This window comes from Gnatocerus cornutus, chromosome 7 (assembly GCF_029298725.1).
Source record: "Gnatocerus cornutus isolate USDA-ARS CGAHR chromosome 7, icGnaCorn1.1, whole genome shotgun sequence".
NCBI lineage: Eukaryota > Metazoa > Arthropoda > Insecta > Coleoptera > Tenebrionidae > Gnatocerus > Gnatocerus cornutus.
The window spans coordinates 14,673,639-14,697,733 of NC_142239.1; the positions used below are offsets into that span (position 1 = coordinate 14,673,639).

Here is a 24,095-nt window from a genome sequence, read left to right on the forward strand (position 1 = left end):
AGTTTGCTCGTGGATAAAACCTACAGTTGGTAGTGATTTTCCTTGCAGTTTGAAGCACTCACGTAAGTTCCCCAAAGGAAAAAAAACAAATAAGTTTTTCTTCAAATTGGAAACATTTCTCAATAAAACTATTATAGTACCAATCAGTCGGTACCATCCCGATTTGATACATTTATTTCATTTATAACATATTGTTAGAAATTATCTTTATTGAGCCATCAACAACACGTTCCATGCACCTTCAAAATCTAAATGTTTCTAAAAACACAATCTTTCATATTTGCAAACGCGGCTCCCTTGAAGTAGTCAAACAATTACCATCAAATATTTGTGTTTGTACAATTCAGCCACCGCGTTCTCTCTAATTTAGTTTCCAAGTTTCGAACTTTAGCCATGGCTGAAGAAAATCAAGAAGAAGTAGACAAAAACCGAAGCAAATGGGGCAACAGCATCGAATTTCTCATGTCTTGCATTGCGATGAACGTGGGTTTGGGTAACATTTGGAGATTTCCGTTCGTCGCCTATGAAAACGGTGGAGGTGCTTTTTTGATTCCTTACATCTCAGTTTTATTGTTATTGGGACGCCCTATGTACTATCTTGAAATGTGTTTGGGGCAATTCAGCAGTCGAGGAAATGTGAAGATGTTCGAGTCGATGGCACAAATCCTCAAAGGTACGTTTAAAGTCTTGAAATCGAAAATTTTGGACTTGTTGCTCCAGGTGTTGGATTTGGGCAACTCATCGGAACTTTTTCGGTCGCCACTTACTATTGTTCATTAATGGCTCTAACTCTCTACTATTTGATTCATTCGTTCACGTACGACCTTCCATGGTCGCAATGTAACCCAAAATGGGAAGACAATCCATGGATGGCCAACATCACCTGTATACCATCAAACAGTCCCAGTTCTGCCCATGGCAATAATACCGTCAGCTCATCTGAAGCTTGGTTCCGAATTGAAGTTTTGAGAGAAAAAACGAGTATCGATGATGGCATTGGTGTTCCAAATTGGGAGCTAACTCTTTGTTTACTTTGTGCGTGGACTATCACTTTCTGTATTTGTGCTAAAGGTGTACAGAGCTCCGGAAAAGCCTCGTATTTCTTGGCTATTTTTCCGTACGTAATTTTGTTTGCTTTGTTGATACGTGCTGCGACTTTAGACGGAGCTGGACAGGGAATCTTGTACTTCGTGAAACCGGATTGGGATAAACTGCTCAGTGCTAAGGTAAAATCGTTTTATAACACCGAAAAATTACACGAAGTTGTAGGTATGGTACGCTGCAGTAACACAATGTTTTTTCTCTCTGAATATTGGTTTTGGTTCTGTTACTATGTACGCCTCGTACAACGCCTTCAGCCACAATGTCTACAGGTAATTCCGACTACTTTGAAACAGTCTTAACATTTTCCCTCAGAGACGCCATGGTGGTGACCACTTTGGACACCTTTACCTCGTTTCTTGCAGGTTTGATAATATTTGGAATTTTGGGAAACTTGGCGTTCAAAATGGACCGCGAAGTACCAGAAGTCATCAAGTCTGGTGGTACCGGTTTAGCTTTCATCTCATATCCTGAAGCAATAGCAAGATTTGAGGCGGTGCCTTGGGTTAGTTCAAATCTCCCCCATTCAGTGATTCACATCTCAATTTTAGCTCTTCGCAATTTTGTTCTTCTTCATGTTGTTCATTCTGGGAGTTGGAAGTCTGATTGCTCTGAAAGGTTGTGCTTTCACTGTGATATTAGACGCGTTCCCGCATCTCAAGACTTGGCACGTGTCTTTTTGTACTGCCGTGGTTGGGTTTTTGGTTGGATTAGTTTACATTACGCCGGTAAGTTTGTAGTAAAAGAGACAGAAAAGAATGTTTAATGGAAATTGACTTCCTATTTCCAATAAAGTAAATTACGGATTACGCTTGAACATTGGAGTATTGGATTTTTCTCTCAAAGCGTCAATTAGTTTGGTATGATTAAATATTTAAAACTGCTTTGTAACTTGAAGTTTTAAAATGTCGGATCAAAGAACGTATGGCGGGTTTTATTTGCACAGTTCTAAAAAGCGCGCATTAAAATTTCGAGGAAATTGGTGTAAACACGGTTTACTACTTATTGCAGGAATTTTTAATTATTAAAGGTTTAAAATTCAAGGAATTTTATAACTTGCTGCAGTTTGTGTTAAAAATTTAACACTTAAAATTATACGTAAATAAATTATCTGTTAAAAAACAACATCATAATTATTAGTATTTAGGCGAATAATAAAAAAAGATATTATTATTTATCATATTTTGTATATTGAAATTGTATAGAAATATTTATTTAAAAAGTCTAAATACATTACTAAAATGTGTCCACAGAACAACAAAATTTAGATGCTAAAAACTTGGATTTTACGATTCAACATTTTACCACGTAAAATCGTTGCAATGTGAGATTTGTAAGCAGTTTTTTGGTAAATAAACCATTTAAAACTAAATTTAAATTGTTGATCTACCAAATCTGAAAATTCTATAGAATCACTTGCAATTTTCGAATCTTCTAATTCATGACGCTGCCAATCATAACAATTTTCATTTTTAAGGAGGAAAAAGCATCTTAAATAACGAAACAACTCGTGGAAATAATACGTTGGCATATAAACTTTGTTGTTTTTCTTTCAAATGCCCATGAGTGGCCAATATAATCTGACTTTTTTACCGCACTGTTGCAGTTTTTCCGCACTGACAGTCCAAAAATTGCCATGTATGTAACGGAAAGGTGAGCTATAAAATTCAAGAGGTTACAAATAAAATTTAAAACATCAGAAATGTTGAAAAATCGGCTTTAATGTGAAATGATCAATATGAAGAAATCAACAGAGTTTGAAGAGTTTAAATATAAAATTTGTCTAAATTTGAAATATCCAGAAAATTCGACGAACGCAACTAAAGTTTAAAACATTCTAAAATTTAGAGGTGAATATCTATGTATTAAAATAATCTAAAAAAAATTCAAAGTGTCTAAAATTTCTAAACTACTTTTATAATAGTTACTATTTCATAAATTTTCTTTCATATTTTCCGCTCTGTAAATCAATTATTGCAAGATTGAACAACACTTACTCGTATAATTACGATGACTGTTTGGCCATTAAACTTTCCATTGAATTGCGAAAATTTTATCTGAACAAGGTATAATCCATATTATTACAATTACAGCTTCTCGAGTAAAGATTTATGGTTATTTGTCTTATGAGACAATAAATGTTTGTTTTTCCTCTAAATTAATTGAATTATAAACATGTTATCTGACGGAATAAAATATTTCCATTTTTGGACAAATCGAACAAATGAAATTTATTTTTCTATTAAGTGTACTACATATTATGAGCATTTATTATTTAAACTAAAACTAAAAAATTCAAGATTTAAAAATTTGTAGTATAAATAAGATATCTTATACAGGGTGATTTTTTTAAAACGGCAGGCGTTGTAGAATTTTTATTTATGAACCGATTTCAAAAATTTAAAAAGCAAATTAAATGGTTTTTAATTTACTATAAACTGATGATTTTAAAAAATTTCTAAATGTCTTAGTATCTTTTGGGCGATACTCAACTTTCTTATTTTAAATTGGAACCCATATTTTTTTTCATAATTTAGAAGATATTAATTTTCTTGATTCAGAAATGTGCAATATGTTCTACTTCTACCAAAAATATTTTTAAAAAAATTATCAAAATTGAAAAAAAGCAATAAAAGTTAATAAAATCTATTGCATGGTGTCAAATAAAAGAATGCCGTTATTGTAATGTCAAAAAGCAGCAAATAACAGAAAGGATTGGCATTTTTTTGAAATTATTAATAACAAAAGACAATAATAATTACAAATCAGAAAAAACAACTACCGAATTTAATTAAAATACTGTTGAAACGTCATCTCGTTTTTTTCATTGCACAATTGACACCATGCACCTAGATTTTATTAACTTTCATTGCCTAAATTTTTTCATTTTTGATTTTTTTTTAAATATTTTTTGTAAAAGTAGAACATATTACACATTTCTGAATCAAGAAAATTAATATCTTCTAAATTATGAAAAAAAAAATATGGGTGTCAATTTAAAATAAGAAAGTTGAGTATCGCCCAAAAGATACTAAGACATTTAGAAAAATTTTTAAATCACCAGTTTATAGTAAATTAAAAACCATTTAATTAGTTTTTTAAATTTTTGAAATCGGTTCATAAATAAAAATTCTACAACGCCTGTCGTTTTAAAAAAATCACCTTGTATGTATTTTAAAGTTATCAAGTCTTCGATAATTTATTCTTAATTAATTTCTAAAATCTGAATCAACGGATTCTTTTTTCTCTTCAGAATAATTCGATAGTCTAACAAAAATTTAAGAAATATTAAGAATAATATTATAAAAAAAACCAAAAAATTTAGAGACCAAAAAATGTAACAGAATCAAAATCTCAATACAGCTAAAAGAGTTACCTGCGACTAAAAAAACTCAAATCAAAAAATCGAACATTCATTAAAACTGAAAGATGGCAAACACTAACGAGTTTCAAAAATCAAAGTATTTAACGAAATTAAAGCATAAAACAAAAATTAATTTAAATTTTTTATGAGATTTCGTGAATTTTGTTACATATTTTCCACTCTATGAATCATTGCAATTACAGGCTTGGACAACACTCTTATTGTTGATACAATTATTATTATGACTCCCATTTTATTATATTACAGTTAGGTAGTATAGTATGAAACTGTCCTTAATAAATTGTTAAAATTTTATCTAAACATTTAAGGTACCAATTAAACTAAAACCTCACAAAAAAAGATTTATGGTTACTTGTCTTACAAGACAATAAAATTTTCTACTCATTTAAAATTATTGGATGGGATTATCGAACGGATGTCGAATCAAAATTAAGCTAACTTTCATTAATTTATTTTTTACAAAATTAATAAATAGAGACATTAAATATTACCACAAGAAAGTCGAATTTTCTTTACATAATTCAATTTTGTTTTAATACAGAGAGACACATAAAAATTTCCTAGAATAATTTATAAATCCCTTTGTAAATAAATGAGGTACCATAAACCGAACTTCAATCAACTATTTAAAGCAAAGCCATAAAAAGTAAAAAATCGACACTTCTAGATCGCATTTACGGGAAATGATTTAAAGCATAAAATCAAAAAACTCTGTCCTTGCACATTCGGTAGCTAGTGATAAGTTATCGGCAAAGGCGATTTTTAACTGATAGTGTTAGACACCCGAGGGAATAAAATTTCAATCGACCACAACGAACGACAAACTTTTTTATTGTCTTACGACAGAAAACAAAGAACTCTTCCAGAAGTTCAATGCGAAGTGAAAAAAATCTACACAAACATGTCCTGAGTTCGGTTGCGAGAAAAAATAGAATAAGAAATTAATTTATTTATTAAAAAAATGATCGTGACGCTGCAGGTTTTCTATTTGATAAAGTAATCTCGGATAGTTTATTATTACATCAGAAATTTCGACGTATCGTCGGCTTAGATCTTAAAGTTGCTAAGTCCATTTTGAATTTTTTTCAACCAAGGTCGAGAAATCTTAATTTTTTACATATTTGTCGTCAAAATCTAGGATTTGAAAGTTTGGGGAATAAAAATAAAATGTTTCTTAATTCTAAAATAATAACACATAAAGGTATCCAACAGTGTACCATTCTGTTATCCTTTTTAAAAAATTGAAAACGCATTTTGTTCAAAAATAGACTTAGCAACTTAACAACTTAAGTCGACGATATTTGGGTATCATGATTGCAATCTTAATAAACTGTTTTTTAAATTCAATTAAAATTACTTTTAGGGAGGGCAATACATCTTCACCATGGTAGACTTCTTCGGCGGCACTTTCATTTTCTTCGTCCTTACAATCATCGAAGTCCTCGCAGTGATGTGGTGGTACGGTAAGTATTTCCCTTTTTTTTTCCCTTGCTCTGAATCCCCGAAACAGGTTTAAAAAACCTTTGCCTTGACATTGAATTCATGACAAAGAGAAAACCCGGCCCATATTGGAGAATCTGTTGGTCTGTTCTCATTCCCATCGTCCTCATCACAGTTTTTTTCTACTTCGTCATCACTTTAGAAGAACTTACATATGAAGGAAACAGCTATCCATCTCACGTGATTGGTAATAATAATTCAATTTTAAAAAAGCTTGGAAAAAACTTTTGATTTTAGTGTGGGGGTGGGTTCTATTCGGAATTGGTGTCCTTCAACCTCTAATCTGGTGGAGCATCGAAATTATTAAAAATTTCCAGAAAGAAGACTCTTTATCAAAGGTTTGTTCGTTTAAGTTTAAGTGGATTTATCCAGTTACACACGTTTTGGAATATTTGAATTTGTATAAAGGATCGCGCCAGACAATATCGTGTGTTAAGCTAGGTGTAAATATGTCAGAGGCAACTTGCTCGAAATTTATGCACCTTCCTCAAGAGACAATCAAAGATGCACTAAGTTTGCACGTACTGCATTATTGAATGTGGTAAATGATGCTGACAACAACTTAGAAAATTTAATTGAACGTCAATAGCACTACTGTAATTTACCTTGACTGTGGTTGGTAATTCCCGTTATTATACAATTGAGGATGCGACGAATTATAATCACTAATAAAAACTTAAAAAGATTTCCGTCATGTTTTGCTCATTTTTATTGAATTTAGCGGCTGTATTTGCTAAAAGTGAGCTAAAAGTGTCTGAACTTTCTAAAGAGGAGAAATTTTGATCTTTTCAGATCGTCCAAATAAAGATTCTTTAAATCCTTCTATTTTTTAGATTTTTAAATTCACTTCGTATATAAATTTAGCTTATTCTGCTTATTTAGACATCTTTCAGTTTTAATGAACTCTTTAAATTTCTTTCTCTTTGTCAGTTCCTCAGATTTATCAGCTTTTTTGGGTTTTCCAGCTTCTAATTTCCAAAATTCTAACTACTTAAATGTTTTCTGACTGTAATTGTCATATTGTCAGTATTTTTGGATTTTTGGCATAGCCACTAAATTTATTTCTTAACGTAAAATTATCTAGCTAAAGTTCAGAACTCCGGTATTTAAAACTTCGGTATTTCGGTATTCCGGTAATTAAAAAAGTCTTTTTTTTTTAGAAATTGCTGTTTATTTTGAAACAAATTAATGTGGCAACAGTAAGACAATCCGGATATCAATACCACAAATATTTTTAGTCGGTTTTGTGGTTTTTGCAACGCCTCATTAACCATTCTAAAATATCCATAAAACTGTTGCCAGGTTGCAATAAATAAGCGACATTACAATTGCATACATTACATGTAAACCACACTAAATTATTATCAATAAAAAACGGAAACTATTAAAGCAAACAAATAACAGGTAATTTACACCTCTAATTAATTTTTCCAGGAAAACTACCTCCCAAAACTAGTTTTTACAAGTTCAAATACTCTTAGATTTTTACCTTGATTTTTTCAGCAAACATTCCAGTTAACTGTTCAGTGTCTTTCTCTTATTTGAACAATTACAATTAGAAATTTTTGACTTTCACGCCATTGCATCAACAGATTTGCTTCGTTTATGTAATAAAAGCACGAAGAAGGTCGTCAAATCGCAGATCTAAAACCGAACCGGTTCATAATCCGTTGTTGCAAACCTCTCACATGATCAACTTCATTTAGGACGGCCGAAATAAATTTCATTTTGTTACTATCGAGTAAATCTCAAGGCGGATTCTTGTATTAATGTCACAGTTTCAAGGTGACTTTACCGGTAATTACGATTACAATGTTGACACGATCCTGAATCCCAAAGAATTTCATTCAGAACGGCGTAGCGTAAAAGATTTATGGTCGAAAAGTACAAAATCATCACGAGATTAGTCGGGCCAGACGAAATCACTCTGTTTCTAAGCCTTTCCTAATCTTTCAGGCGATTCTGAGCACTCTCAAGCACGATGACTGGGGACCGAAAGAAGAAAGCACCAACGCCGAATGGGTCGAGTTCAAATCCAGTCGAAAGGAAAAATTCACCAACCAAAGAAACTGGTTCAAGAAAAAATTGTGTTTATTAATAGGAAAATAGATACTTATTGCGAAATTTGACTTTCATTCTCTTTTAGCGTGACAGTTTTTTCTTATCACGTGTCTATTCTCACTTAAAACGGAAAGAAAAGGTTCGTTTTTAGGTGAATTTCACAGTCCGGAAATATTATAATAATGAACCTTGAGGTGTAAGAAACAGTTCAAGGTGTTAACAAAAGATACCGTTTATCGCCTATTCACATAATTAAGTTGTGGGAGGAGAAAATAGGTGTTATAAACCCGAAATAAAGTAATCTTTATTTACTAGTGTCGTGTAATTGTCGTGAACGTAAATGACGAAGCAAAGTTTATTGAGGAATTGGAAATACTCCCCACTTTCGCTAATTCTTAATAATTTTACCATAGTGCAAATTTACCGCAGTTATTATTGATGCGTGTCAGATAAAACATCCTCCAGCATGAGTGACGACAAGGTAAGATCCAACTCAAAGATTCTCTCCCTTGACCAATCGATTCGATTCGAAATCGAAACTATTTTCATAAATTATCCGCGCTAACTTTTACTCGCTTTTTACAGGAGAAAGGTCTAGATAATCCAGCTTTTGAACTAGGACTTGACAGCTTTACAAAAACAAACGGACAAGTTCCAGACGAACCCGTGAGTACTAGAAACCTCATTTTATTAAATAAATATAAAATAACGCAGTAATTTTATGGTGGGATTATTTTAACAAGGGTTAATATATTGTTAACGCGACGATAAGATTAGTCTGTCTCGGTTATAAAATATACGCGTTTGTTCAAAAATGCGTAAATGAAAAAAATGCTGTTTCACAACGGAAAGGATCTAAAATCGATTAATACAAATACTAACGGAGACGGTGGATTAAAGTATTGGTAAAAATAAATCGCCCAAGATTTCGTGAAGAGGATTAAAAATAATTGTTTCAGCGACATGCTTCTTTACGTAAAACCGAAAATTATAAAAAAGTTTTTTGAATTACACTAGTAGACAATATTTGTAATAGAGCAGTAGAAAGTCTTTACAAAGTAGAATTGCTTCTTGATTCTGAATCCGTTTTGTTCCATCCGATCAGGACTTGGATATATTTGTAAAATAAGTTCATTTGAGTACACCGAGTTTACTTTTGTTTTTTTCAGTTTTGCGTAACAACAATTCCTAAAACTGTATAATACATCGTTTAAAAAAGAATTAAATTAACTTCCTAACAAACTAAAAAAGTCGCGGAAAGAGTTAGTTTTTGCCAAGATGTTTAAGAAAAACTGATATAAATTTTGAAAACCAGACTGCTTTAATTTTTTTTATATTTAGGGTATGGAATTCCTAAATTGGTCCTTTGATTTTTTAATGTAATACGTCATAATAAAGGGTGAGATCTCTGCTTTCTAACGCGGTATTAAAAACATTATTATTTCTTCTCATTTAGAAGTTACACAACAAAGAATATATAGTGGTTATTAAAAAAAAATAAGTTTTTTAACTTTTGAAAATTTTGTGAAAATGTGCCTACAAAATTGTAGTTTTTCGATAAATCTCGCGTTTCTAAATATTGCACTGGTCAGAATGGAAGATCGTAAATCAAAATTACTGTTAAAAAGTGAATATGCATCTCAAAATCCGGACCTGATGGGCAAAACAAAATCAGAAGACTATTCCATTTCTCCAGTACATTTTTTTTCAAAATTTGTTGATTGATGTTATTAAACGTGTTTACATATTTAAACAATTTAATTTTTATACAGCCTTCAACTTTATACAGATTATACCTAAGTCTCATTAAAAATTAAATTCACAACAATATGAGCGTAAAATTTCCACTTATTTGTCACATCTTGTTATTCATCTAACTTTCAGACCGTAACTAGACAATGTGTTTATCAACACTACTAACTTATAATTTAAAAGTATTATCTAATTTTCGTCCTGTTTCTATGTATCGCAGCCTTGATATAATCCACCGTGAAAATTTCATCAACAAAGTGAAAACTGAGATTGCTCATATAAAATTAGACCTTAGACCAAAAAAACTTATGACAAGATTTATTGTCGCTATAAAAGAACTAGTTAATCGAAAGAATGCAAGTAATAATTTACAGCATTGTCTTATACCTGCAATTCAATTAAAGTAAGCACGTGCTCCCATTTGATATCTCATTGTCTTGTAAAAACATTTCATGATGAAACCGCCCACGAGTTAATTCGTTTGGAAATTTGTTATTTAAAACAAAATAACCTCAAACCACATAACATTTTAAAACAAATTATTAATTCAATTGTTTGAATTTTCTGTATATTTTATTTCTATTTCGTGTAGAATTAAAATTGATTTGGTCTTTACAAACTTTAATAGCGCGGAGGTTTTCCACGAAATGATTATTTCGTATTTCTGTCACAAACAACGTTATCTAAACAACAAAAAGTAAATTTATTTCTAGTCGTAAACAGATTTTTCTACTTATCCCACCAAAAACACAGCAAACTGTACTTGGGACGCACTTATCACGTTGGAACCACTGATTTTAAAATGTGCAAAATTTGTTTTTTTTTTAGTTTTATGATTAAAATTTAAAAGAGCGAGATTCTAAAAAAAGAATTTTAATGGTAAAAAAATTAAAATGGTATAATAAAATTATAGCAACAATCATACGGAAATACGAACTAACCAAACAAAATTTACTGCCGTGTTTAGAACAATTAAAACCGCCACACTAAAACATCATTGTAACTACATTTCTTGATAAATATAATTGATGGTACAGATAAAAACGTCATAAAATAATTCCCATTTTGTTCCATTATTCTACAAATTCGAGCTAATCACACTTAACGACCCCATTAAGACCCATTAAAAATTTCCTTTATTTCTCATGAAAACAGAGCAATGCACCACCCGAGAAACAAAGAGCGCAATGGGGCAACAGCATCGAATTCCTCATGTCTTGTATCGCGATGTCCGTCGGTCTAGGCAACATCTGGAGGTTTCCTTTCACAGCGTACGAAAATGGTGGAGGAGCTTTTCTTATTCCTTACATCATCATTTTAACAGTTATCGGACGACCATTGTACTACTTAGAAATGGCGTTGGGACAGTTTTCTAATCGAGGAAATGTGAAATTTTACAAGTCGCTTTCGCCGTACCTTAAAGGTTGGTTTCTTCCTCCAAGTTGAGTATATTAAATTTTTCTTATAGGGGTGGGATATGGGCAAGTTGTGGGCTCTATTTGTGTGGCGACGTATTACTGTTCACTGATGGCAATAACTTTATTTTATTTCGTAAATTCCTTCACTTCTGACTTGCCCTGGGGCCAATGCATGGACGAGTGGCAAAAAGACTTAACACCTTTAGGTTTAGAATGCGTCGACGCCTCAGCCAAACAAAACGCTACAAACAACACTGTCAGTTCCTCCGAATTGTTCTTCACGTAAGTCGCAACTGTTATTTAACTCCCCTTTCTTATTTATTCCTTACAGCAAAGAGGTTTTGAAAGAGATCACTGATATTAGCGGCGGAATTGGTAATCCAGAATGGAGACTAACTCTAGGGCTTCTAGTGTCTTGGATTGTCACGTTTTTCGTTTCGGTCAAAGGAGTACAGAGCTCGGGCAAAGCGTCGTACTTCTTGGCCATTTTCCCTTACGTCATCATGTTTGCTCTCTTAATCCGAGCCGCCACTTTGGAAGGAGCGGCTGAAGGCATGTACTACTTCATCAAAACCGACTGGAATAAACTCGCAGACGCTGATGTAAGACTAAGAACTCCCCTCAAGAAAAACAGTTTTTAGTAACAATTCCAGGTATGGTACGCTGCGGTAACTCAATGTTTCTTCTCCTTGAATGTGGGATTCGGCTCTATTATCATGTTTTCTTCGTACAACGACTTCGAGCACAATATCAATAGGTTCGTTAAAGAAATCTTCGCACTGAGATGAAATTTTGTGTCCACAGAGATGCTCTCATCGTTACGACTTTGGATACTTTCACTTCGCTTCTAGCAGGAGTGACAATCTTCGGAATTCTCGGAAACTTAGCGCATAATCTTGGAGTCACCCCAGACCAAGTGATCAAAGGTGGAGGCGCTGGACTCGCTTTCATGTCGTATCCAGACGCTATCGCCAAAATGGACGCCGTGCCATGGGTGCTTATCACTGATACCTAAGAGAATTGGCTAATTCGCAATTTTAGCTTCTCGCCATTCTGTTCTTCTTCATGCTCTTCGTGCTTGGTATCGGTAGTCTTGTGGCGCTCCACGGTACCGCTAACACGGTCTTCCAAGACATTTTCCCTAAACTGAAGAAGTGGCAAGTTTCCGGGATTACAGCCTCTGCTATGTTTTTAATAGGCCTCATGTATGTCACTCCGGTGAGTCAGAAGTCAATCTCAATCTTTGTTTCCTGTTTGACCGGAAGTTGTAGGGTGGTCAATTCATGTTAACTCTGGTGGATTACTTTGGTGGTACCTTCATTATCTACGTCTTCGTGTTATTCGAAGCGAGCGGAGTTGCATGGGTTTACGGTAAGTCGTCTTAAGACAAACACAAATTCTAGGGAGATTTCCAGGTCTTGAAAACTTCTGCTTAGACATGGAGTTTATGTTGAAGAGGAAAGTCAGCGCCTACTGGCGCATCACCTGGGGGATTATAACACCTCTTTTCCTTATAGTAATCTTCATTTATTTCGTTGTGAAATTTGAAAGGCTGACGTACGGTGGACATGAATACCCAGATGGAATTATGGGTGCGTAACATGGAGACCTTGCAGATTCTATTTCTTCTTTTTGTAGCTTTCGGTTGGGTAATTCTAGGCGTGGCTGTTGGCCAATTTGTAATTTGGATAGTAATAGATTTGTACAAACATCGCCACTTGGGATTTTCCGGGGTAATCTTTACTTGTGTTAATTAACGAGGTTTAAATGTGGCTGCTTTTTAGATGTTGGGAAAAACTTTCGGACATGATGATTGGGGTCCGGCAGGTCAAGCTCGGTACGAAGCTTGGAAAAAATTCAAAGAAGACGCTTTACAAGAAAGGAGAAATAAACAAAGAGGATTCGTACAACGATATCTCGACATTTTATTAAATCGGAACTAAATTCGGATATACGTATCGGGTACAAATTCCTGTAATTATGACAGAGCATAGATATAAATTCAGATGAGTTGATGTCTGTGATATATTGTTTTTAAGTTTTTATTTGGCTTGGCTACATAATTTACCGACTAGTCATAAAATGTAATACCTTCTTTTATACTGTTATTATCTGATAAGGATTAAATCTAATAAAACAGAATAAAAGTCTAAACTTTGCTATGAAATAATAGTTCAACTACATCTAATCAATAAATCAAATTATTAAAACGTCGCCTAAATGCATTCTAATGAAGAATGAAAGTAAATCAATCATAGTTTTTGATGGGCATTCCCCAATGTTCACGTTATTGAAGAATGTCCACTGGCGAGGAAAATACCAGAACGACAAAAAATATAATTGCTTTTACATAACAAATACGGTGTTACATAACGCGTCAGAAACGGAATGCGCCTAATTTATTACTTAAAAGTAAGTCTTTTCCACTTATATTGAAGGCTAAATTTTTGACAAATTATACGGTTTAAATAAGTGTATTAAATGCTAATTTAGGATTTATGAAAATTACAGTGCATATAATATAATTAATTCCTAATTAATTTCCCACAAGATTAAATATGAAACTATTTGCAGGTATGTGTAATTGCAGATGGAATTACTATTTACGTCAACTTATATTGCGAGGTATCAAAGTATTACGCCATGTTTTCACTATAAAATAATTACGAGATTTGTGATGACGTCTTTGATCATATTTAAAATTTCCCCGAGTAAAACTTTCAGAAAAAACTGGCTCAAACTAATTCAAAAGAAGATTGACCGAAATTATGTTTCATTACTATAATTACAATTACTTACTTATGGTAACTAATCAATTCTATGTCTGCGTAGTTTGTTTGCCCGATCTCTAATTAATCAAAAAGAAAAAAGATTTTCTGTCTGAGAAGAGTTCGTTTAGTTTAGACTCCGCTTAGTTGGAACACGTCCGGAAAAAGTATTACGTCCCAATAATCCAGAGATTAAAAAAAATCAAAGAAAAATATGCACTTTTTCTAATTCATATTTTGACTATTTATTAATTTCAAATATGTGCATTAAAAAGTAGAATATTCTTAAATAAAACAATAATATGTAATTTCTATATAGGTAAAAAAACCAAAATGTCCATTTATTATGCAACAAAATTTTTAAGTAATTTTTTTTTGGAAATAAGAATCAAGAGTACTTTATATTTTTTACTAATTGAGAATTAACAAAATTAGTACAAACCACAAGGGCGTCTAAAAGACTTTTCTCATTCCCTTCATGCAGAGACGCAACACCGATTAGATTTATCTCGATGCGTTAAAAATGCTTAAATCTGAGTCTATTTCTTAGTGGGGAGTTGTAAATTTTGTTGTTTATATTTTTCTCTCGAAAAGTGCGGTTTATATTTTTTTCTCGGAATATTCTGTCTCAATTATTCGATGTTTTGTCCAATGGAGAGAAGTTTTACTGATATTTGATTCACTTTTTTATAAAATGCCCCAATAAAACGTTTGTCCCAATTTATCTGGCGGCGGAGTCGACTGTATGTATAAGAAAATTTAGAATGTATCACAATCAGTTGGTTTATCAAAAATTTTGATCAATTGAACAACACTTTTTCTGCCACAATATAAATAATATACAGTGTGAACTCGAATAAAATATAAAGCGGAGGAGATAAAGTTCACAGTGAATAAAGTAGTGGCCAAATTTTGCGGTCCAAAACCTTCGAAAAAAACTGTTTAAATCTTTGTGCAGAAATCTCAAAGCGGCTAATGAATGTGTGGGAAAGGTCAATATTTCAATGCCAATGTCAATAAAAATCGCCGAAAAGTTGGGAATAAAAACGCTAATACACAAAAAATAAGTAGTCAAAAATGTTTTTATCGGAATTCCAGTCAGTTTAACAATAATTGTGGTGAAGTAATGTGGGTTTTACACCACCGAATTGTTCAAATTTGTATTTTTTTTCCAGTGGTTTCTTCAAGTGTTGTGGTGAACTTGTAGTTAAATGTGTGTTCTTCAAGTGTAAAAGTGAATTTTTGTGTAGTGATACTTTGAACGATCAAATGGAGAGTAACAGTTATCATTTTCTGTGATTTTTTTATCCGATAGTTTTGCCTCATTTCTATTTTTTACAGATTCTACAGTACTAGCTCTTTTGATGATCGGACATATTGTAAACATATTAGAAAAAATTGTTTGGATTCTTTGGAGTTACGTTTCGTATTCATTATAATGCTTAAATTCATCTTATTTTTTTACTTGGTTTTTATAGGCTCAAGATGTTTGGGTTACTGAACAAAAAATGTTAATAATGCGTGCGGGCTACGAATAGCACAGAACAATAATTCCTGGACGAGACGGCAGAATTATTTAGAAGTTATGTAAATTCTCAAAGCAAAAAAAAGTAGTTCGAATTTCTTTATGTCCATCAGTATGAATGATTATTGTAAAAGTGATTTAGTAGCGATAAAGAAAAACTCACGTATTTCTTAATCTGTATTTATTAAATTTATTTATTTCTTTATAAAATATATCTTTCAATTTAGAATACATCGTATAAAATACTGTACACTCTTCTAAAAATTAAAGTCCTCTGTCAAAAATTGCATATTAAGCGTATACTAACAGTACTTTTTCTCTTATTGCTATCAGTTCCTTAATCATCTACCGTCTTCTTCCACCACTCCCAGCGCCTCCAATTCCCTCAAAACTCGCGTCAGATACCCAGCATCAGGATAACTGTGCGCACTATTGCTCGGCCCTATCTCAGTTTTATGTGGAATATTCCATGCAACAACATCCTCGCAGCCAGTAGTGTTCGACCTACTTATCGTAAATATCAATTTTCTATGCCAAGCAATATTCAATAATCGCAGAATCTTTCGGCCTTTCGAACTATCAGGTAAATACGCCACTCGGGGGAATCCCACGGCGTAGTACTCCTTTCCTGGATTAGGATGATCCGGGCCTTGGATTCCCGATTGGATGCTAAAACCAAAATTGTATTAACTTCCCAATTCTAAATCGACTTACTTGTAGACAATTTGGATCGTTCGGTAGTTTTGCTGTCCAGGTAGACTCTTATCGATAATACCCCACTCCATGATCCCCGGAGGCTGATTTCCATGTTTTTCCCCGTAGACGCAACCGCAAATTGCGCAGTCTATATGTAAATGAGCCCCATTTTCTTGTTGTTCTGTTAAGGAGTAGTTCAGACAGTCTAAATGTAAGGCGTGGTTGCAAGGTAAGGCCACCACAACCAACGTGGGCCTTAGAGGTTGCCTGCAAGTCGGACATGGTTGTCTCGGAGCCCATTCACAAGGCTGCGAAATGCGCACAAATTTCGAGATTATTGCACTTGCAGGATCCACTCCAACTATCGAAAGCAAATCGTGGTCGACATTATCATCCTCACTACTTGTACTACAATGAAGCAGATCTGTCGTCGAGACAGTATTCTGACTTTCCCGACTCTCTTGACTTAAGTAAGTGGAAACGGTGTCTAAGCTAGGCCGGCGCCCCGACTTTGTACTGCTGCTATCGGCGTCCAGAAGCGACTCCTTATGAGCGCGGTTTTCCGAGTTTGAAGTAAAGTTACTACTACTAGATTTGTTACCTGCGGAAATACAAATGGTACCAACTGAAATTTTACCTGAAGACTTACTGAAGATATTGAGATTGTTGAGTATTGCTCTGGCTAGGTTGGTAGTACTGGAATCGTTTCCGTTCTTTGGTTTGTTGTGGGATCTCTTTTTATTGGCACGTTTGTTTTCGACGACGTTGAGAGCGGCACTGCTGCCTATGGTCTTCCCATGGGGCTGTGGCGGCGGAATTTTGGCACTTTTGGTTTGTTCCGAGCGGCGCCCTGCGCAAAATAAATTAGTTTCAAGTTACATGTCGCCGGAGAAAAACTCAGTTCACCTGTAACAGACGTCAGTTCTTCGAGTTTAACTTTCACAAGCGGATAAGGCGCTTGTTTGACCCTCCTAACACTCCGAACGTGGCCATTGGTGAGCCACCTCTGCGTTAAATTACTAAAATTAATCAAATACGGAAATCCCAGATGAGTTTTGCTCATATCGATGTTCTGGTCCCCCTGTAAATCTCGCATTATTTTCGAACTTCGAGAAGAATGATACCCACATTAGCCCACGCTTCCTCAATAAGACACTGAATATCCATATCAAACGGATGCCAATCCGTGCCGTTTTCCGGATCGACGCACTCCCATTTGGCGCCTTTTCCAGCTGGAGACGACGGCGGGTAACATTTCCGACGGACTCGCACGATTTGCTCTTAAATTGGTTTTGTTAGATTAAAATTTCAGCGGTTTCGGGATCGAATACCTGTTTCTTCTTGTACTTGAGTCAGAGTTCGTAAATTTACATAAAAGTTGAATAAGTTGGGATCAGCGTCGGAGAGGAGGACTCGAGTTAGTTGCTTCGCGTTCGCTCTTTCTAGGTGTTGAGTAACAGCAGGAGTGTACGGTTTCCAGTAGCCGCTTCGGATTTCATATTCCCATACGACTACAGCGTGTCCGGACATTCTAGGAGAGTTACAAGGTAGGGCCCCGCATTATCAGTGAAGTATGCAGCTACAACAACATAGGCCATATATTATGAAACTAAATCCTAATTAGAAGAACTTTGGGGACGGCGTAATCGGGGCTGAAAGTTTGCCGGCATAAATTACACGGAGTGACTTTAAAGAACTATTCTTTGGTGTTACATTTACTGTTGTAAATTATAAAATTCTGTACACGCCGCTCGTTTAGCGATCCTGAAAATTTTATAAACCCATTAAATTTAATGCTCTTTTAAATGAATTTCGTAATCCTTCATTTATAATTCATGATCCGAAAATACACCGTTTGGGATAATTACTGATTTTTATGCGTTCCGGACAGAGTTAAATTTTTTTCTTAATTTTACGCCATGTAATTATGGCTTCCCTGTCATTATCATATCAAAATCTGTCATGAACGCAGTGGCGTACCGCCACACAACGCGAACAGTTGTAATAAATTCATTTTACAAGGAATTGAGCTGCTGAAATTAGATCCGTTAATTTAGTGAAGATTCTCATATGTTTTTCTCCCATTTTGTTGATTAAATACTTTACAATTCGATAATAAAAAATGTTGGAAATTGAACGAAACGCCAATGGTGAGTCAGATTTACAAACAAAAAAAGATTCCGTTGTTTGGATGTAGGCAACCAACAATACAACCGCGTAAATCGGCAGCTTTTAAACACAACTATGTAATTATTTGAAATTAACACGTGATGGTCGTTTTATCCCTAAACTCTTGAATTACCGATTAAAATCCTTAAATTTCTCGTCTGGTTATGAAACAAACGACAAATTTTTTGAGTAATTATTAATATTATCAAGCAGACGCAACAAGTTTTTGTACGAAATTAGAAACAAACAATAAAAACAGACTATTTGAGCGTTTTTACATATAGAAATGCTCACTTAACGCATCAATAGACCTAGATTAGGCTCACCGACAGTCAATAAACTTTTAAACTTACCTATCAATTAACATAGTGACCCTAACTTCAACTGTTTTTATCCACAGCACACTATAACTGCAGAGAAACATAACAAACTATTAAATAATCAGTCGGATGTTATTAATAACCCACTTCACATTCATAATAATAGTTTAATGAGTTCAATTATGTTTTGTAAACAAAAAAATCTGTACTCTATGACAAGTTGTTAACAAACCACAACCACCTCCATTTCTTACGTCACCAATGACAAGAATGACAGGATTTGAGGTTTTAGGCACACAGTAGATTTCGTCTATTAAGTTTCAACTTAATAAAATTCCGCATAACTGTAATTATAAACAGAATGAAAAAATCTGACCTCTCGTTAATAAAACAAGTGCATTTAGTCTACTACTACTACAATTTATAGTCGGTATTTTTATGCAACTAAACGACGATTTGACCAGTTTCCGGAATATCACAACACTACCTGTCAAATATTTTAACCTACAATTTCAAGATTTTTTTGTTCAATTCTTTTGTCAGAGGAGTTAAACGAGTGTAATTTGTATTATCGTGCTGTTAGTCGTGTGGTTTTTAATACTACTTTCATGTTTTGATTTGTTTACTTTTAGGTTAGGATTGCACGTCCACCTGAAAGTCCTTATCATGGGGTTTTGTTCATCCATAAATTATTGTGTTTACAACCATTAAATCAGTCAAAGTAATTTATTGCAATACTCTACAACCATGTTCACCCGATGTCTGTCAAGAAAAGTCCTCAATTTCTCTAAAATTTCTAGTTTGAGTGTCAGTCGTTGGTCTGCTTTGGAGAAGATTTTCAACGCCAAGCCAGGTTTGAATTTAGAGACAGTCACAAAGAATGTGGTAAGTTCTCCGGTTTGCCAGACTTTCATTACATAATTCACTTTGACAGGGATTGTTTGGGGTGCCCCATCTCACCACCACTGAAGGCTTTTACTATGTCACAGATAAATGCGTACAGAAGACAGACAGTCTCATTCAAGAAGCATTGTCTCCATCCAGAAAACGGAAAATGGTTGAAATTTTTGATGAACTCTCTGATTCTCTCTGCCAAGTAGCTGATTTAGCGGAATTCATAAGATTCGCACATCCTTCCACTGATTACAGTTCAGCCGCAGAGCACACGTCATTAGCAATAAGTAAATTAGTCGAAAAATTAAACACAAACGTTGAAATGTACGAAGCTCTCAAAAACGCAGTTCATGAGAAAGACATCATGTCAACGTCCCCCGTGGATGATCTCGTAGGAAAATTATTTTTATTTGATTTTGAGCAATGTGGCATTCATTTATGCGAAGAGAAGCGGAATTTGGTCGTCGAGCTTAACAATCAGATTTTGTGTGCAGGGCAGCAGTTTCTTAATGGGATTTCCACGCCGAAGATTATCAGACAAAGCGCTCTGCCAGACAGCGTGAAGGATGTGTAAGTTTAAGTTACGAAATTGCACACATAATTTCACGTCATGAGTTCTTTTTTTCAGGTTTTCTGCGGACGGAGACAAGGTGGTCATCTCGGGGTTGTACGCGGAGTCTTCGAACCCTCTTGTCCGCGAAATGGCGTACAAAATCTTCTTATACCCCGATAAGAATCAAGAGTACCTCCTTAATCAACTTCTTAGCTGTCGTGACCAACTGGCCAAAGCCTGCGGTTTTGAGAGTTACAGCGAGCGTGCTCTTCGTGGGAGCATTCTGAGCACACCTCCTCGGGTGATGGAGCTTTTGGAAACTGTCTCCGACAACATAAGGTCGAAAGCTCTCTCCGATTTCACCGACATGGCGAATATTAAGAGGCACGAAAACACTAGTAGTGGTCCTCTAGCGGTCTGGGATGTTCCTTATTTTACTCAGAAAGCAAAACGAGACAGATTTCAGGTGTCCAATAAGGAGTACTCTCCGTATTTTTCACTAGGAGCGTGCATGGAAGGTCTTAACTTGATTTTCACAGCTCTGTATGGAATTTCTTTAGTCAACGCGGATATTGCCTCTGGTGAAACGTGGTCAAAAGATGTGTACAAACTCGGTGTGGTCCACGAGACTGAAGGCCTCCTGGGGTACATTTACTGTGATCTCTACGAACGTAACTTTAAGCCGAATCAAGATTCTCATTTCACAATCCGTGGAGGTAAAGTTCTCCAAGATGGTACCTACCAGTTACCCATCGTTGTACTCATGTTAAATTTTTCTTTACCACGATGGTCAACACCTACGCTGCTTTCACCGAGCATGGTCGACAATCTCTTCCACGAAATGGGTCATGCCATGCATTCTATGTTGGCGCGGACTCAATATCAACACGTTTCTGGAACTAGATGTAGTACCGATTTCGCAGAAGTACCATCGATTTTAATGGAATACTTCGCTTCTGATCCTCGCGTCATCAAGCTTTTTGCCAAACACTTCCAGACCCAGGAAGCCATTCCTGAGAAAATGCTCCACAAACTTTGCGCTTCCAAGAATTTGTATACGGCTAGTGAAACCCAGCTTCAGATTTTCTACGCGGCTTTAGACCAGATTTACCATGGGCGGCATCCTCTGAAAGGTTCCACCACGGATATCTTGGAAGGAGCTCAGAATAAGTTCTACGGCTTGCCGTACGTGCCTAAAACGACCTGGCAGTTACGATTTAGTCATTTGGTGGGATATGGGGCGAAGTACTACTCGTACTTGGTTTCTAGAGCTTTGGCGTATTTGATTTGGGAGACGTATTTTAAGAAAGATCCGCTCAGTAGAGTTCAAGGTGATAAATATAGGAAGGAATGTTTGGCCCATGGTGGAGGCAAAAACCCCTCTGATTTAATTGGGGATTATTTGAACGTTTCACCCGATCCGAAGTGGTTGGCTAAAGCTCTAAGTAATGAGATTGAGAGCAGTCAGCGGCAGGTGGAGGAAATGACAAAGACTTCTGTGTTTTTTAGTACAAATAAAAAGTGAAAATATTTTAATATTAAGTTATGATGACTGAATGGTTGTAATTAATAATTACATTTTAAAGACTGTGTTTTCATTTCTCCTAGTAAATCCCGAAAATTTCACTTCCTTAACCCGAAAACTATTTAATTTAGAGGACTAGTGGGAAATCTTCATAATCTGTAATAAAAATTTTTAAAATTTCTTCTTGGGAAGTTACAATTATACAGGGTCCGGCAACACTTGTGTCCACCCCCAAAATCGTCTTTAATTTTAAAGATAAAATTTTGAAAATTTGCATACGCTCATAGTTGACAAAGCTCTAGAAGCTGACGTAAAAATTTGTTTTTTTATCACGGTTTGGTTGGCGTCGCGACGCCTAAGAAGTATAATTTTTAGCGATTTTTGAGTTTTTGCGGAAATATACGCGAATTCAATTTTATTTCAACATAACTGTGGTACAAATATCTGAGTTTTTATTTTAAATCTAATGCAAATTGTGTTTAAAATTTGCGAAAAAAACGTTGCTTTATCAAGTTAGTTTTCAAAATTATGACAGTGCAACGGCAATCTACGTTTACACCAAAATTTCACAAGTCACTTCACTCACTTTTATAAGGTTTATTTTGATTACCACGGGCATGTTGCACTTTATGGACACCAGAAATCGTTAATTAACATCGACAAAGTGACAATTTCACCAAGTAAGACTTTTGTTACAATCTAAAGCGAGCCAAAGAATAGATGTCATTTGTGACACAAGATGTTGACAGATGGGTGTAAACGTAGTTCCCAATTTTGACATAATAAAATTGGAAACTAACTTGATAAAACAGCATTTTTTCCTCAAATTTTGAAGACAATTTGCATTGAATCGAAAATAATAACTCAGATATTTTTAACATATTTATATTGAAAAAAAATTAAATTAGGGGTTGATATCACAAACCCTCACAATTACCTAACAATTACATTTTTAAGGCGTCGCGACGCCAAAACTATCAGTGATAAAAAAACAAATTTTTACGTCAGCTTCTAGAGCTTTGTCAACAGTGAGCGTATGCAAATTTTCAAAATTTTATCTTTAAAATTAAAGACGATTTTGGGGGTGGACACAAGTGTTGCCGGACCCTGTACAGTAGGGCCTCGTTAATCCGGAGAGGCAAAAACAAGACCCTTTCCGGATAATAGTATGCCATATTTGACGGTACTAAAACACATGTTTAACTTTAGTTTCTTTAATCAATTTTTAAATGAAAGCATAAAGACAAAAATGTACATGTTCATGTAGAAAAACAGTAAGTTAAATTACATAAAACATTAGACTTTACATAAACAAAAGACTGACTGACGCATTGGCTCATGGCAGCCCGCACCTACACCCGCCCCCGCCCGTCCCCCCGCAAAGCTCATTGCCCGGCCGGATTACAGCGATCACCGAACTAGCAGGAGTCCGGATTACCGAGGCTCTACTGTAGTTACAATTACAAGTATGTAATACCGAGATGAGAACTAGTAGGATTGAAACTACTAAATCCCGAAAGTTTCGTTTCTTTAACCCGAAAATTGTCTAATTTACAGGACTAAACAGAAAGTGTTGTGGGAAAACTGCCACTATTCTACTAATTCTACAATAAAACATTTCAAATTTTCTCCCTCTGAATATACAATTTTACAATTTGGTGGGAGTAATATCGAGATCAAAATTAGTAAATCTTGAAAATTTCGTTTGTTCAACTTGAAAACTTTACAAGACTAAATAAAAAGTTGAGTGAACAAATGCTCCTTTATGCATAACCACGGAATAAGATTTTTTTTAATTTTCTGTCTGTGCAGTTACAATTTTATAATTTGGCATGTCTAATATAGAGATCGAAACTAATAAATCCTAAAAAAATCATTTCTTTCACTCAAAAACTGTTCAATTCATAGAACTAAAAACGAAAGTGTTGTGGAAAAACTGCCACTTTTTGCCTAATTTTGTTATAAAAATTTTCAAATTTTTCCCTGTGAAGTTACAAATTTACAAATCTAATATCGAGATTAAAACTAGTTAATCCAGAAAATTTCGTTCCTTTAACTCGAAAACTGTTCAATTTACAGTACTAAAAATATAAAGTTTGATGGAAAAAATGCTGGATCTCCATAATTCGGGACTGAATTTTTTTAAATTTTGTGCCTGTACAGTTACAATTTTGTAATTTGGTGTGTCTAATATAAAGATCCAAATAAGTAAATCCTGAAAATTTCATCCCCTTAACCCTAATTTACAGGACTAAACAGAAAGTTTTGTGGAAATCTGCGACTTTCATTCTGATTCTGTAATTAAAAAAATCAAAAATATTCCCTGAGAAGTTACAATTTTACAATTTGGTGGATCTAATTCTGAGATTAAAACTAGTAAATCCTGAAAAATTTGTTCCTTTATCTCAAAAATTGCCCAATTTATAGA

The 24,095-nt window shown here is 34.5% G+C and overlaps 4 protein-coding genes across 4 annotated transcripts; 3 read left to right on the forward strand and 1 right to left on the reverse strand.

Annotated features, from left to right (window-relative positions):
• Nucleotides 1–230: 230 nt before the first annotated feature.
• Nucleotides 231–8,159, forward strand: LOC148171407 (sodium-dependent nutrient amino acid transporter 1-like). Its single transcript, XM_088041099.1, has 9 exons — nucleotides 231–673; nucleotides 721–1,226; nucleotides 1,270–1,373; nucleotides 1,417–1,606; nucleotides 1,653–1,829; nucleotides 5,850–5,949; nucleotides 5,997–6,173; nucleotides 6,224–6,324; nucleotides 7,943–8,159. The coding sequence occupies exons 1-9, from the start codon at nucleotides 394–396 to the stop codon at nucleotides 8,093–8,095; spliced, it is 1,788 nt and encodes a 595-aa protein (XP_087897225.1). The 5' UTR covers nucleotides 231–393; the 3' UTR covers nucleotides 8,096–8,159.
• Nucleotides 8,160–8,373: 214 nt separating this feature from the next.
• LOC148171408 (sodium-dependent nutrient amino acid transporter 1-like) lies at nucleotides 8,374–13,370 on the forward strand. Its single transcript, XM_088040706.1, has 12 exons — nucleotides 8,374–8,528; nucleotides 8,633–8,713; nucleotides 10,955–11,222; nucleotides 11,268–11,499; nucleotides 11,549–11,819; nucleotides 11,871–11,974; nucleotides 12,022–12,211; nucleotides 12,259–12,435; nucleotides 12,489–12,588; nucleotides 12,633–12,809; nucleotides 12,856–12,950; nucleotides 13,002–13,370. The coding sequence occupies exons 1-12, from the start codon at nucleotides 8,514–8,516 to the stop codon at nucleotides 13,158–13,160; spliced, it is 1,869 nt and encodes a 622-aa protein (XP_087896832.1). The 5' UTR covers nucleotides 8,374–8,513; the 3' UTR covers nucleotides 13,161–13,370.
• A 2,327-nt stretch (nucleotides 13,371–15,697) lies between these two features.
• On the reverse strand, nucleotides 15,698–18,968 carry dx (deltex E3 ubiquitin ligase). The gene is made up of 7 exons (XM_088041150.1): nucleotides 18,729–18,968; nucleotides 17,538–17,785; nucleotides 17,335–17,486; nucleotides 17,113–17,287; nucleotides 16,856–17,056; nucleotides 16,225–16,807; nucleotides 15,698–16,179 (listed from the first exon to the last, which is right to left on the reverse strand). The coding sequence occupies exons 2-7, from the start codon at nucleotides 17,734–17,736 to the stop codon at nucleotides 15,852–15,854; spliced, it is 1,638 nt and encodes a 545-aa protein (XP_087897276.1). The 5' UTR covers nucleotides 17,737–17,785; nucleotides 18,729–18,968; the 3' UTR covers nucleotides 15,698–15,851.
• A 129-nt stretch (nucleotides 18,969–19,097) lies between these two features.
• LOC148171410 (mitochondrial intermediate peptidase) lies at nucleotides 19,098–21,727 on the forward strand. The gene is made up of 4 exons (XM_088041151.1): nucleotides 19,098–19,273; nucleotides 19,328–19,580; nucleotides 19,630–20,159; nucleotides 20,218–21,727. The coding sequence occupies exons 2-4, from the start codon at nucleotides 19,443–19,445 to the stop codon at nucleotides 21,665–21,667; spliced, it is 2,118 nt and encodes a 705-aa protein (XP_087897277.1). The 5' UTR covers nucleotides 19,098–19,273; nucleotides 19,328–19,442; the 3' UTR covers nucleotides 21,668–21,727.
• Nucleotides 21,728–24,095: the final 2,368 nt, after the last annotated feature.